At 35.7% G+C, this 14,534-nt stretch overlaps 1 protein-coding gene across 4 annotated transcripts in view; it reads left to right on the top strand.

The window, feature by feature from the left end:
* The window catches only part of KCNN2 (potassium calcium-activated channel subfamily N member 2), a 71,285-nt gene extending 57,219 nt beyond the window's left edge, over window positions 1–14,066 (top strand). For all 4 annotated transcript variants that reach the window (XM_066181408.1, XM_066181409.1, XM_066181410.1 and 1 more), the window contains 4 exons: window positions 929–1,039; window positions 3,521–3,648; window positions 8,159–8,228; window positions 10,044–14,066. In XM_066181408.1, coding sequence (XP_066037505.1) covers window positions 929–1,039; window positions 3,521–3,648; window positions 8,159–8,228; window positions 10,044–10,331 — 597 coding nt within the window. In that variant the 3' untranslated portion in view covers window positions 10,332–14,066. The remainder of the gene's footprint in view (window positions 1–928; window positions 1,040–3,520; window positions 3,649–8,158; window positions 8,229–10,043) is intronic.
* Window positions 14,067–14,534: the final 468 nt, after the last annotated feature.

The following is a 14,534-nucleotide window of genomic DNA, read 5'->3' as shown; positions in this document are numbered from 1 at the left end:
TTTATTAAAACAAAATATTAAGGCAACATAATTTATAAATAATGTAAAGTAAATGATACCTCTAAATGTGTATAATTGACATTGCTTATTACCTGGCTCATTTTAGCCTTCTTTCTGTTTCACCTGCCCCATAAAGAAGCATTTAAATTTGTGCTGCTGATAAAGGCACTGTCATTCCAAAGAGATAGGCACCTTCTGGAATAAGCCTGTTGTGCACATGCGTGTCCGTGTATATACACAGAATGTATATAGAATTATTAGAAAATTGTATATATTGTATATAATTGTATTATATAGAATTAGAAAATTGGGTTTTTTTCTTTGTATGCATTTTGAAGACATGGTCCTGTGCATGTGTTCTATTTTATATGGTAATAAAATAAGCAGACATAATACAGGAAAAGATCAATGAAGGACACAGAGCAACAGGAATATATACTAAAGTGCGTAAATACTAATTTTACTATTATTTTTAGGCCCTGCAGAAAATCCTAAGAAACTTTTCTTTTTTGTGTGTATTGCTGATTACTAATCTAATCTTATTTCCTCTTTAGCAGTTGCTATAACCTTGTTTAAGAACAGGGTACTCTGGTACTAATGTTCTGGGTTTAAACAGTTTTTATCACTCCCTTCGTTTATGCATTAGAAATGGGATATGTTCAAATTTTCAACCACTGCAGGAAAACAAAATGCAGAACATTTAAATGTTTATGCTCAGTAATTATTTTGGTGCCTTGAAAGTTTACCAGCCTGTAAATATTGACGTTTCATAATACTCTGAAATTAAATAGTTGTAGTGTGTTCACTGTATTTACCTGGGATGAATCACCTGATGTCTGCCATACTTCTACAGAAAAGGAGGAACTTCCTCTAAAAACTCTACAAAATGCAGTAGTAACATCTTGAGGGTTTGTTTTATTGTTTTCAGGGTGCTGGGTGCACTGCACTGGTGGTAGCTGTGGTGGCAAGGAAGTTAGAACTTACCAAAGCTGAAAAACATGTGCATAATTTCATGATGGACACCCAGCTAACTAAAAGAGTAAGTCTCACTTTATATTCACAACTGAAAAGGAATACTGTGTATTAATTTATTAATGCATTTGTTTTTAAGTAGTCTCCTGCTTGGTATCGTAGCTGAACTTTATCATGGGTATTATTTTGAAAGATTAGAAATTGAATACTTTGAGTTTTTCTCTAAATTGAGGGCAACTACAAGTTGTCAGCAAATTTTAAGGATTTGAATATTGTATAGAAGGTAACTGGAATGTATTTGGTATTAATTACTTAATAGTCTACTTTTGCAGCAGTTCAGTGCTGTGAGACTAGACTATTGTATTAAACTAAAAACTTTGGCATGGCATATGAAAAGATATTTTTTAATAGATAAAATAGGTGAAATGACAGATAAAAACAAGGATTGCAAGCTATGAGAGATGCTCTTAAGACAACAACATATTCAGGGTTTGTGAGTGAGGCAGTCTTTCCAACTGCTTTTTGTACACAACACAGGGTTTATTTAGTGGCACACAGTACTGAAGAACCTTGAAATATGTTTATATATATTATTTTTAGAAGAGACTATTTTTTACAAAATAGAAACCATTGGCATTTATAGAAATATTTTAAATGAAAGAAAATGCAGCAAAAAGGCAACAGAAACCCTTTTCTAAGACAGGTCAGTGTTGAGGGAACAAGAAAATGAGTAGTAGCTGTACAGTCCACTCAACTTGTTCAATATACATTATCGAGGAGAGTCAGTGTGGAGACAAAGGTCCTTATAATCACAACGGGAACTCAGCAGTTTCTCCTTCCTGATGGGTGTAGAGAGATGTCAGTGCCTGAGTTGGAGACAGTAGTTCTACTCCAGGCAAGGAGGAGGGTGACTGCTCTGGCACAGCTCCATGCAGTGCTGCAGTGCTGACTGCCATGGGTCCTGTGCTGCAGAGAGCCCTGTCCTATCCCCACATTTTGTGTTTCTCAGAAGACTGCTCTGGCTGTGCTGGCTCTCATTTCTGTGCTGCTCACCACTAACAGCCTGTATCTCCTCTAGGGAGTCACAGCAGGGAAAGACTGAGGATGAGTAGATAGACACTTCTTATATAGGTATAAGGGGTGTCTGACAAGGTGTCTTTCTGAGCTTGTTGATTTACATTCCTGTTGCAGTCAGTTAAGGTCTTGTTGATACTAGACCACAGAAAACAATTGGTCCCTTCCTAGCACAGTTACTTTTCTAGTGTTATCTGACAGCTGGGCCCAAAATGTGTCTCAGAGATTGGCCAGATTTTGAGTCTGGTGTTTATTTATGCCTTCTGAAGTTTAGTTTGTTCATCTACTCTTCATATAAATCTCAATGTTAAGACTAATACTTTATCCAAGTGGTGCTTCCATAGCTTCAAGTTCATTAAACTCAAATCACATGAAAAGTGAACCAAGCAAACAAATCCAAGATGCACATCAGATCACAAATCATGCACATGCTGGGGAACTTTCCTCACAGCCTGAAGATAGGCGTACCTTATGGAAATGCAAGGGCTACTTAGGGATTTAGAGGAGGTCTCTAAACCATGGTTGTGCTTTCAATGAAGACAGGACAAGGTTCTCCAACACTTACAGGTGCAAAATGGGGAGGCCTGTTGCTGGGCTAAGCTATTGCATGGCATTCCTGCAATGTCTTAGCCATTGACTTAGCTCTGACACTGCAGGTACTGTTATGATGTAAAGGTGGAGGGAAAGAAAATCAAGATGAATAATCAGGACAATTTTTCTTTCAAAGTTACATAGACATTCAGCCATTGATCATTGTATTCAAACTATTTGTATGTTTTTAAGCATTCTTGAATATTTTGGAGGGCCTAAAAAGAGAACTGTATATACTCTTAACATTTTATGGAAAGCCTCATTAAAAAAAAAAAGTCAAACCACTTTTTAAATAGAACTTTACCCATATTAATTGACTATGTATCTTCTTGGAGAATGTTAAAATAAAAACAAGTATACAAACTAAATGTCACCCTGAAGAAAAAAATAATAAAAAAACCCCAACCAAAACAAAACCAAACCAAAACAAACCAGAAAAGGTGCTCAAACAGCTCTGGAAGTATAAAAAGAATGTTAAATTGCTAAGAGAATTAAGAAGTACTAACCATAGAACAAGAAAGAAAGAAATGCTATTGTTCTATTGAATACACTTAATTGACATACAGATAAAACATTAGTGTTTCCTCACTGTAATTTATATTGACATAAACACCATACAGTTCCAACTCTTTGAAGAGGGAAAATTATTCCTGGATACAAAAACGTTTGATCAGAACATCGCATCTATATAAAAAAGAAACTGCTCAACCATCCCCCTAATCCAGTTTTTGCTTTCTTCCCTCAGTGCTCCAGCTTCTTTAGATACCCACTTCCAATAGCTACAACAGCATTTCAAAAGCTTTAGGAAGAGTTAATAACAGAAACGTGAAAACCTAACATAATACTACTTTTGTCACCCTGGTGTTTTTCTTTTATTAAACAGGTGAAAAATGCAGCGGCCAATGTACTCAGGGAAACATGGTTAATTTATAAAAACACAAAGCTGGTTAAAAAAATAGACCATGCAAAAGTAAGGAAACATCAACGCAAATTCTTGCAAGCTATTCATCAGTAAGTACTATTTTACTTTGCTTTTCCTCTCAAGGTGTTTTCTCTGTTAGTTTCCTTCTCTTTCAGTCACTCTTAGTCCCATCCTGCCCTCTCCCTCTTCTCCCCTCACCATTCCCTTCCCTTCATAGAAGATTGTTCTGGAGGTTGGTTTTCTTTCAGAGTAAGACAAAGATAAGGTTTTACTGTATTATCTGTTTACAATAAAATAAAAAGCTATGCTGGCAGTTTGTCTATATAAATTGGTTCATGTTTTCTAGACGATTCCCATGCTTTTTGAATTATCTAAGACTTTTTTTGTTCTTTTCCACTGAGACTATCCTTTGTTTTTATGCATTTGCTTCCAAGTAGAAAGATGCAAGCTACAATAGACAGAAAGAGATTTTAAAAAAACATTTTCTTTGTAGTTGATATTTTAATATTTTAAAATCAGAATGATGTGATAGAAGAGAGTATGTATATAGTGTTTAATGAAAAGAATATTCACCAAATATCATTTCATGGCCCACCAGTATTTAGTTGCCTCTCTCCACTGTATATTCTCAGTGCTTAAGATCAAATGTTGGTCTGTCAGCTATGACCCCTGCCATCTGGAAATGGGAGTGTATGCCAGTTGTTGAGACCACTGAGCACCTCTGGAATTATTCAAATGAGTTGTTCCCCTCTACTTTAGGGTCTGAAAACAAGTGTGAGACCTAAAACTGGTAGTAGGATTAATCTGTGCCACGGTATTGCCAAACTACATTTATCTAAAATATGCAGTATGTATTTATCATAAAGCACATCCAAATGAGCAGAATTGCACAATGGTTGCTATTCCTTGAACTACATGGGAGGAAAAAACTCCAGAGTTTTTGTCCTCAGGAACCAGAATTCTTTGAGGAATGGTCAGGGTGTTTGTTTGTTCTATTTGTTATCCCCATCCAGCCTGAGGCAGCCATTTCTACAGCCTGTGAAGGTAGTTCCCATGAGTTACAGGGAAGAAGTAGATAAAATAAGATTGATTTCAAACTAATAGTTTCATAACTTTTGAGTGTAGGTCTGTGCCTGAGACACCCAGTGAAGAGATGTGAGGGAAGCATCCATGATGAAAAGAACATCTATGTAGTATCTTGCAGGGAAGACAGGAAGGAAAGGCCAGGTTTACTCATTTCCTATTAGTAAATTTAGACTAACAGTCATTCTCTCTTTCATAGCAATGTTTCAAAGCAGTAGGTAGCTAAGCTTAAGCTATGAATTATTCTGTAAACCTTGATGTAATACAGTAATGTAATACAGTATTACTTTTAGCAAACTTGCAGGAATAAATGTTACTGTGTCATTGTGGAAATACTTTGAGGAATAAAAAGACAACAGAAGTTAAGTCATTTCTGTGTGAATATAAAAAGTATATTTTTCTAAAGCAGTTTGGCTGCTTAGCTTAAAGGATTGGGAGGTGGAGTGGAGGGACAGGGGTTCTGAGGAGAGGATGGCATGTCATGTGCCTCCTTGCTGGACTTGAATCCTTGATTGCTAAGGTTGTTCCTTAACATTTTAACTTTACTATTTATTTTGTGTGTGTGTGTATGTGTTTGTGTGTCTGCATGTTTATGAGTACATATGTTCAGAAAAGAATCTAAAAAGCACAGCAGGCTCGATCTACAGCTTTTTATATCACTCAAGCTCAGAAGAATTTTGCAGAATATAAAGTGTGTTCTGCACCTCCCTTAAAAATTAATTAATCAGGTGGGGTGAAGAAGGTGGCATCAGCAGTTTTTTTCCTAGCTGTGACAGCTGGATTGCACAGCTATTTTAATCACTTCTGTCTATCTTTTACCACTTCGCACTACAGCCCCAAAACTTTTGTATTCAGGAAAACAAACAAAATATAATTTTTTCATTATGCTGAAGAATGCACCATGGATCAAAACATTGCACTAGCAGTGTGGTTTCCTCCTGTAGCTGAGTAAATGGATGCAAATTAATTTTCCATCCCTTAGCATCATTGCAGTTTTTCTCAAGTTACTTACAGTTTTCCGTCTTTCCAGAGTCTTAAGTTTTGTTTGGTTCCCCTCCTTCACCTTCCAACCATTTCTCTGGAGACAAAAATAAAAGGAGTGACATTTCAGGGCCAATTTCATAAAAGAAACCAGACTAGATCATGATAACAGCCATGGTCATAGCTCTGAAATGTGTTCAGCTGGTCTGATGTTCTGTTTCTCATGCACACTAGATAAGATGAAGGTGAAATCACAAAAAGACATGTTATGTATTACATGAATAAGAAAATCTGCAGATCATAGTTAATGGGAAAACTTGATATTGAATATTGCACATTCCCTTCATTATGAATTGAGTGAGTTAGACCCCTCCTCAGGCAGCTACTGATTGAAAGTAGCAGCTCTCTAGGAGTTTTCACCTGCTGAATCGAGCCCACTGTGCTCATTTGGTTGTTTTAGTATATTTTACACTTTGTTTTCTTTTGTTTTGTCTTTTTTTCAACAAAATGAAAATAGAGCTCGGAAGTAAGTTGTATAAGCTGTTCCTTTCTAAACTTGCAGAATTTACCACTGTCTGCATGCCAAAAATAAGAGTTTTTATTTGTGAACTTCAGTGGTCTGATTGCTGCCATGGAAACACGATCCAGAGTCATGATCTTTTTCTGTGATAAGTGGAGTTCATAAAATCAAAATTTTATCTTGATGAATTATATCATGAAAGTCTGTTGGTTTTCTTTAAATCCGGCTGCTGCAGCTAAAGACTTGCCATATCTATACATTCTTACAGCCTGTGGTAGGTGTTGGGTTGGTTACCATGAAGAATTATTACGTTGGTGTCAACTGGTACTTGCACTGCTACGATAATAATGAACTTCCTGGAATTTTAAAATTAAAATTCTGATTGTCAAACAGATGAGTCAGTGAATCTTAAGAAAACACATATTCTGCAAATTATTTGAGAGAATGGTCACCAAAACACTGGGGTTGTAATTCTCCAGTGAAATAATTTCTTTTGAATAATTATTCTGTTCTGACACTATGATGATATAATTCTGTACCTTGGAGACTCCTTCATATTGTTTACTTTAGAAAAACTCTGCTTTGTAGCCTCTGAAAACACCACTTCTACAGTCTGCATTCATGTTGTGCTCTGAAAGAAGCTTCCAGGGGAAGAGGAGCATATGACATTCCAGTAACAAGCTCCTGGAATGCCAGTTTTATGTGATTAGTTCATTTCTGCCTTGACAGAGTTATTTGTATTTTAAAGGTATTTTGAAATGATATTTCGCTCTCCACAACTTACTTTCTCATACCAGTTAGCCCAGATATGAAAGGAAATGAAACTTCAAGAAGTTGTTGTTTTGTTTTGGTTTTTTTTAAACTAGCTTTCTAAGTAACACCATCACTGAGAAATGGGCAGAGAATGCATTAGCAACCCACCTGTCACAAAATGCTGTCAAACTTAATTCCCTTTGACAGCTAACCAAATTGTTATTTTGGTTGGCCCTTGGCACACTGGTAGACTGAAGTATTATCTTACCACATATTGTTTATAAATTGATACCTTGGTTTTTCAATACCTTATTTACTGCTCCAGAACTGCCAGAAAAGTCATTGAAAGTCCAAGTATGGATCTATTATGAGATGTTGAATAGTTCAAGGAATCCTACTTAAGAGAGAAATTGCCTATTTGTGAAAATCAAATCTACAGACCACTCCGCTAGTAGTTAATCTGGAAAACATGGGGTTTGTATCAGGGAATGTATAAGAAGAGTCATATATCTTGCAAAAAACGTGCATAATCTGCAACAATAATGCAGATAGGCACACATCAAAGAAAAAAAATGTACCCTTGCTGCTTCTTTCATAGTTTTTCATTGTAGTTTAAATAGTGCTTTGAAAGAGAATGATGTAAATTTAAAATGTAATCATATTTAGATTCACAAATTATCTAAGAAAACCAAATGTATTGGCAAGTATGTTGGTTATTTAGCTGCTGGTCAGATGGAAGTTCTGTTTAAAGTAAGGAGAAACTCACTTATCACTGTATGTTCATCAGGTTCCAACACCTGCTAACCCAATCCATTTCCGACAGAACAGGGCTAATACCTGTATCTAGTCATGTAGGCATGGGAAGATTCTTGATTACTACAACAATAATGACAAAAAAAACTGTTGTTCTATGTTTCTTCCTATATCTACTTGTCACGATACTGAGGCTTTGAGGAATGTTTTGGCTTTCTTTCATGTAGTCTGGATAAATTGTTATCTTCCTTTTTGAATTCAACTTTGCCCATGGCAAATGATATTCTCAAGGACATCACATTTCCTTGCTCTTTCCTTTTTTGCGGTGTTGAAGAAGCATGCTTCCCATTGTAGCAGGCACTTGACTGATTCTGACTCTACAGAAAGTAGTCAAGGCATTGTTCATGCAGTTATTTGCTCTTGTAAGTTTTGTGCATGCTTTCTAGAAATCCTAGTATGACCTCATACAAAAAAAAGAAAAAAAGCTGACTTAAAATTCCACTTTTTAGATTAAGAAGTGTAAAAATGGAACAAAGGAAACTGAATGATCAAGCCAACACTTTGGTGGACCTGGCAAAGGTCAGTAGGCATTTACTGTTGTTTCAACATTCATCCTTTCAAAATGAAGAGTTGTTAAGTGAAACTATTATGCATTATATGTGCAAATATTGTTAACAAGGTTGTCATTCGTAGCAAATGAAAATATGCGTGTGTTCTGTGGTGGCACCTACTGAAAGAAACCTCCTGATGAAAGTTTGAATGTGCCATGTTTATTTTTTTGTATATTTGAAAAAGACTTCACAATTGAGAGGTTGATCCTGAGAGCTCCTGAGATGCCTGCAGGGGTCATGGTAAATGGTGAACTATGAGTGCGCTGTAGTGTAGTGCCGTGTAGTAGGAATATTTGCCATGTGATGTTAGTGACTGTGCCATGACAGACCATAGTAAATAGCTTCTAGACTGGAGTTAGAGGTTTCCTGTTCCTGTTGTCTTATGCTGCAGTAACTTTGGACAACTAAATTTAGATCTGCATTTATTTAAGTTTTTATAATAAGTAATAGCTGCCTACTTTGCCAATATATCATAAGGCTTTTAAAATATTTTAAACCATTTGAGTTGAGGTAAAAGAGACTATTCAGTTGCAAGCTGCTTTTTTACTGTTGCTAAAATTTTTCATAAATATATAATAACTAGAAAGCTAGAGGTCTGAGCTGATAGCATTTTTGATTTCTCATCAGATCTTAATATTTAACAGTTACTGTGTGCTTAATTTGAGGCTACATTAGAAGCATTAATGGGCTCTTCCTAAGGGTTTCTTGTACACCTCTTCATTTACCTCAGAATCCTCCTCAATTTCAAGTGCATCAAAGCAAAGATTAAACTCTTCAGTGTTCATTCCCCTCTTGTTTACAGAATCGCCTGATAACTTCAGGTGAAAATGCAATTCAATCTAATACTTCTGGCAACTAATAAGGACTTTTAATATACTGGTTTGTGTAGATTGCTTCACTTTCAAGAGTTTTGCTAGCATCCTGAAACAGGAAGCAATGCAATGGGTTATAACACACCTGATAGTGAAGTGGTTTACACCTTAGGCAATCACTTCTCCTCTCCTTTGGATGGTTCATACATTTCAACTGGTTTTTCTACTGAATTACATCCAGTTTTGACTCTAGTTTAAATAATCTGATATAAGCCTCAGTTTATAAGAGGCAGACATTCAGCCATTATTTTTAACCTATTCTAAGTCTCTATGAAATAACACATTTCAGATTACATTTTTACTGACCCTTGTGTCATTTTAAAGTAGACTCTTTATATTTGCTGTATTCAAGCAATCTTTTGTGGAGGCCAGATTGATAAGAGAGTGAAAAAGTAGAAAAGCATACAATTGAGTTTTTACTCCTTGCATTATTTTTCAAAAACAATCTGTTCAACTCTTACTTCCAATTCAAAAAAATCTGCTCAGTTTAAGGAGTAAGCCAGTGACAAGCATTTGTGCTCTGCTTAGAAGAATAAAGGTATTTAAAACCAGAATCAAGGCCATTACGGGATGAAACATATCAGTGGAGCCTTCAGTCCCCTGGTGGCTTACACTGTTCAAAAAGCTTAGCCTGGTACACTCCCAAGCACCTGAATTTCCAAAAAAGTTCTGGTCTTTAATTGCTTTTGACTTTGACGTCTAAAGTGCTACTAAAAGACATTACATTTCTGCTCATGTAATCTAGTAGAAAGTTTAGTCTACTGTAATTTAACTTACACAGTAAATTATTTCACAAGATTAGATATTGTTACAATACTCATATCCTCTTTTACAAACCCTTGTAGAGTTGTGGTACTTGTTACAATACTTGTAGTCTCTCTAAACCTTTACTTACATCCTTCTACTTTCAGACTCAAAACATCATGTATGACATGATTTCTGACTTAAATGAAAGAAGTGAAGATTTTGAGAAGAGAATTGTTACTCTGGAAACTAAACTGGAAACTTTAATTGGTAGCATTCAAGCTCTTCCTGGACTGATTAGCCAGACAATCAGCCAGCAACAGAGGGAATTCCTTGAGGCTCAGATACAAAATTACGATAAGCATGTTGCCTACAGTGCTGAACGATCACGATCTTTGTCAAGAAGAAGGAGATCATCCTCCACAGCACCACCAACTTCATCAGAGAGTAGCTAGAAGAGTATAAGTTAACCGCAAAATAAAGACTCTTTGCCATCATATGGTCAATATTTTAGCTTTTATTGTAAAGCCCTACGGTTCTAGCCAGCGTTATCTGGGTTCTGATGACAGAATCCTGGAAACCTGAACACATTTTAGGCCAAAATGAGTGAAAACTCTTCTTTTTTTCCCCCCTCCTCCTCTCAGATGCACAGTGAATGCACCTAGTATTGCTATATTAGATTGTTCTTCCTGTAATTTCACTTTTTATTCATGCACTTCAAACAAGCTTTACTACTACAGTACATAATCTAATATAATAAAAATGTTAATTTCTGCACAGTTACTTTATTACTTCAACCTAACAACCAAAAAAAAAATCACAATCAAAAGACCTAATTATGAACTTTTAAGAAACTAAATCAAAGCTTAATAATTATTTCTCAGTATGAAAGCTAACTGTCAAAACTTTGCTTGCAGTGGAGGGGGAAAAAAAATCAATATTAATCTAACAGTGTGCTCTGTATGTATAGTCATTTTAAAAGGTCACTGATAGCTTTGATTCCTGAACTAATTAATTAAAAATATAGTTTATCCTAGAAAATTAGACTCGGAGTAAGCTGTGGGTTTTTAAAATATTATTAGGACTTTTATTTAACATGCATTGGTACATGCACACACACATAGATAACACATATATACATATGTATTTATGTATATAAAATTATTTATGCAATGCCCATAGCCATGATCTTTTAAACTGACTATTTGTAAAGTTACTGGCATGCAAAAAGCACAGGCAAAGTCCTGTTTACTTATTCATAACAATGCCAGATAAGTTTGTCCAGATCAAAAGCATCACTTTCACCCAGAAGTCTCCTAATAATGCTATTTGGGTTTTGAAAGTGTTAGGTTGGTACTTTCTCCACACCTTTCTTTGTGTTTCTGGAGTGAATGACTGACACACAGACTTACAGTATACACAGTTGTGGGATGGCAGGACGGTATTCTGTACACATTATGTTTGAGCAATCCCCATGGTTCCTGCTATGCAGTCAAGCTTAGCAAAACACTTCTAGCAATATTTCCAAAATCTCCAGTTGTAAAAAGCCAGTTGTAGACTGGAGTTACAACAGTAGGGTATCTAGAGTATTTAATTTTCATGCATAAAAATAAGGTCTCCTACTTTATTAAAGAAAAAAAAAAAAAAAGAAAAAAGAAAAAGAAACAGAAAAAAAAAAAAAAAAACAAAAAAAAAACAACCAAAAAAACCACCTACAAACAAATCACAAAGCATAGTCACCAGTAGGCACTGGTGAAAAAGTTTTGACTGACATTTCTCCTGGTTTGTGCTCCAGAGTAGCAAAACTAGGTAATTTAAATGCTCAGTACATGCAACTTGCATTCACAATTCCTAGTTACAAACAGGAAATTATTTGACTTTATGAGACATTTTTTTAGTATTTGCTATTTATTAAATATGCCAGTCCAGTCTGCCTCTCCCCCAGTTTAGAGGCGAGGGTGATATCTGTGGCTAAACAAGTAGACATGGCTGTCTGTTTCTAACTAATACTACATCTGCCTAGAGGTAACCAACTTGCTCGTTGAAGGAAATGCACATTGCTCCATGAAACACTGTGACTTCTGGTCAGCAAGGACAGGCAGGAAAGAGTAATGCAGAAAGTCAGGGCAGAGCCCTTCTGGGCAAGACAGAAGAGCTGTTCTCTCCAGAAGCCAGAATTACCCAAACCAAATACGTAATCTGAAAAACAGCAGACACTTTAGGCCTATTCAAATTAAAGGATCTTCCTTTTCTGGTGTTACGAATGTATAAATGATGAATGTATAAGTGACATCCAGAGGTGTTGCATGCTTATTAAAAGGTCAAGAATTTCTCCAACTTTTTATGTCCTTGAGAAAGATGATGACTTTGCAGTATTTTTTCCCCCTAGAGCAGGAGAGTTGCATGCCTTTGGCGTGCCTTATTTACAGACTGTGATATTTTGTGACTGGAAATAACAAGCAGTATGCATAGTATTTGCAGTTCTGCTTTTGTTTTTATGGAGTTCATTTCCAAAGGAAAAGATGGATATTATATAGTCCTAATACTTTTCTAGTGCAGTCCGTAACTAGTCAAGTTTTAGTATTCTTTTTTTCTTCTTTTTTGCATTTAGTTTAGAATACTTTTCTTGACATTGAATGTGAAATACACTTTCTCTAGCTTGAATACATTCCTTTTTCTCCTGTCAGCTTGAACTAGCTCTTTCATTGTTTACATCTTTTTAATATATGTATAACACCCATTTTTTGCACAACTGGGTTTTTAAAGAACTGTAGCTCCACTTTGAAAATTCTTGTCAACCTGTCAATTTTAATTACATCCAGCTATAAGTATTGAGCTGGCTATTTTTGTTGTGAAAGAGCAGCTGTCAATCTTTGACCTTTCCATTTCTTTTACTCACTAGCACCTAGAAGCCTGAACTTAATATTATTGCCACAGCTTTATGCAATGGTGAGATACATCAGGATTATTTCCATCAGTAGCATTCTGTAAAAACCTGCCAAATTATTTTGGATTCCATCCTTTCTTTTTCAAACAAAAAACAAATGATGTCACCATGTAATACTGCAGTTCTACATGTTAATTTACCTTCAAGCTCACTACAAAGACTTCATCTGCATTTTCAGCACATACGATTTTTTTCTTGTAATATCTAATTTCAGCACTAAAGTGCTGCATGGGGATATACTACATGAAAGGATAGATATAAACTTTTATTCAGGAGAGCACAAAGCACTCTTGGTTTGATTTTCTTACTCTGGACACTAAGCTCCTTTTAGTCTTCCCTTGTCTGACTTTTGTAGTACCACAAATTCCATTACTGACTTTTCAGTTCCAAAACTTTAGCTCTATCACTGTCAACATATATAATCACCAAAAGGAAAACATATTGTTATGACAGATCATGGTAACTGTATATTTAAATGTAGACTTTTTTTGGAAACATTGTTTACAAATGACAAAGAGTCTTTACTGTTTTTACCATATTACAATTGTAAAGCTTCATGCACCTCTTGCCTTAGTTTCACTGGTAGGAAAATTCTGCTTTCCGTAGCTATTAAATTCCTCCGTTTCACTGCATTCCAGACACTGATTCCATTATCAGTTTCTCGGGAGTCTTGTTGCTCCTCTTGCTTTTTTAAAGACACCGAGCCAAGATACCTTGCTCAGAAGGACTGAAATGTAAGATCACAAATAGACATGTTCACTATGCTTAAAATTAAATGCATTGATTTAAGTAGTACTTTTTACTTGCATTTAGGTTTTTTGCAGAATCAGAATAATGCATTCATGTTTTATGCTTGCAAATGCTCTGCAATTCTTGATTCTGTAAATCATCATGTATTTTGAGCCTGCAGATCTTTCCAGACAGACTTGTGCAATTCAGCTTTACCTCCTCCTGCTCCATAAGGATGTATCTAATATGGAAAGAGATTTGCTATCTAGAAGTTTGGTATCCAGCATAGGAGCTCTAAATGCCTTCTGGAGGTCCATAACTTGTGAGCTATTTCAAAACTATGGCTCCCCAGACTGAGTTGGAATCACTGTCATCATTACAGCAAAGATAAGTGATAAGCATACTGTTTTGCAAATTGTAAGACTCTTTCCATGTCAGATCATATGTAAACATTCAAGTTGATATGCCACACACTAAGAGCATACCTAAGCATAAAAGAATAAAAGGTGTTCAACGTGTCTAAAATTCAGAATAAAATCTGTAACTCTTATCAACACTAAAAATTAAAATTGTTTGAAAACTCTTTTTCTCTAACTAAAAGTTATGAAAAATTATTACTAAGTTTTATCCACAGAAGGTTTTCTGATTAATAAGTGTGTTCTCTCCATCTGCCAGACTTTTTGTTCGTATCCATTCTTTTTTTTGAATCAAAGTCCTTGAAGTCTTTTTGCCCTTTTATTAATAATTATTAAGGGGTGAAAAAATAATTATTAAGGGGTGACAAGCAATGAAATAGAGGGGAAGGTACAAAGGAGATAACACGTGTGTCATTTTCAGAATTCCACCTCTGGATCAGCATGTCTAAATGCTCAGGTAGAAATGGGCACAAATTTTAGCCAGCACTCCTGGCTACCCAGGTCCAAGCCAGCCCTAGCCTAGGAAGAGCACTGCCATATCTGAACAGCTCTGAGGTGGAGCTCAC

The sequence above is a fragment of the Chamaea fasciata genome, unplaced genomic scaffold (genome assembly GCF_029207755.1).
Source record: "Chamaea fasciata isolate MVZ Bird 193981 ecotype frontalis unplaced genomic scaffold, bChaFas1.0.hap1 SCAF_4, whole genome shotgun sequence".
NCBI classification, from domain to species: domain Eukaryota; kingdom Metazoa; phylum Chordata; class Aves; order Passeriformes; family Sylviidae; genus Chamaea; species Chamaea fasciata.
This window is presented reverse-complemented; position numbering and strand designations above follow the sequence as displayed.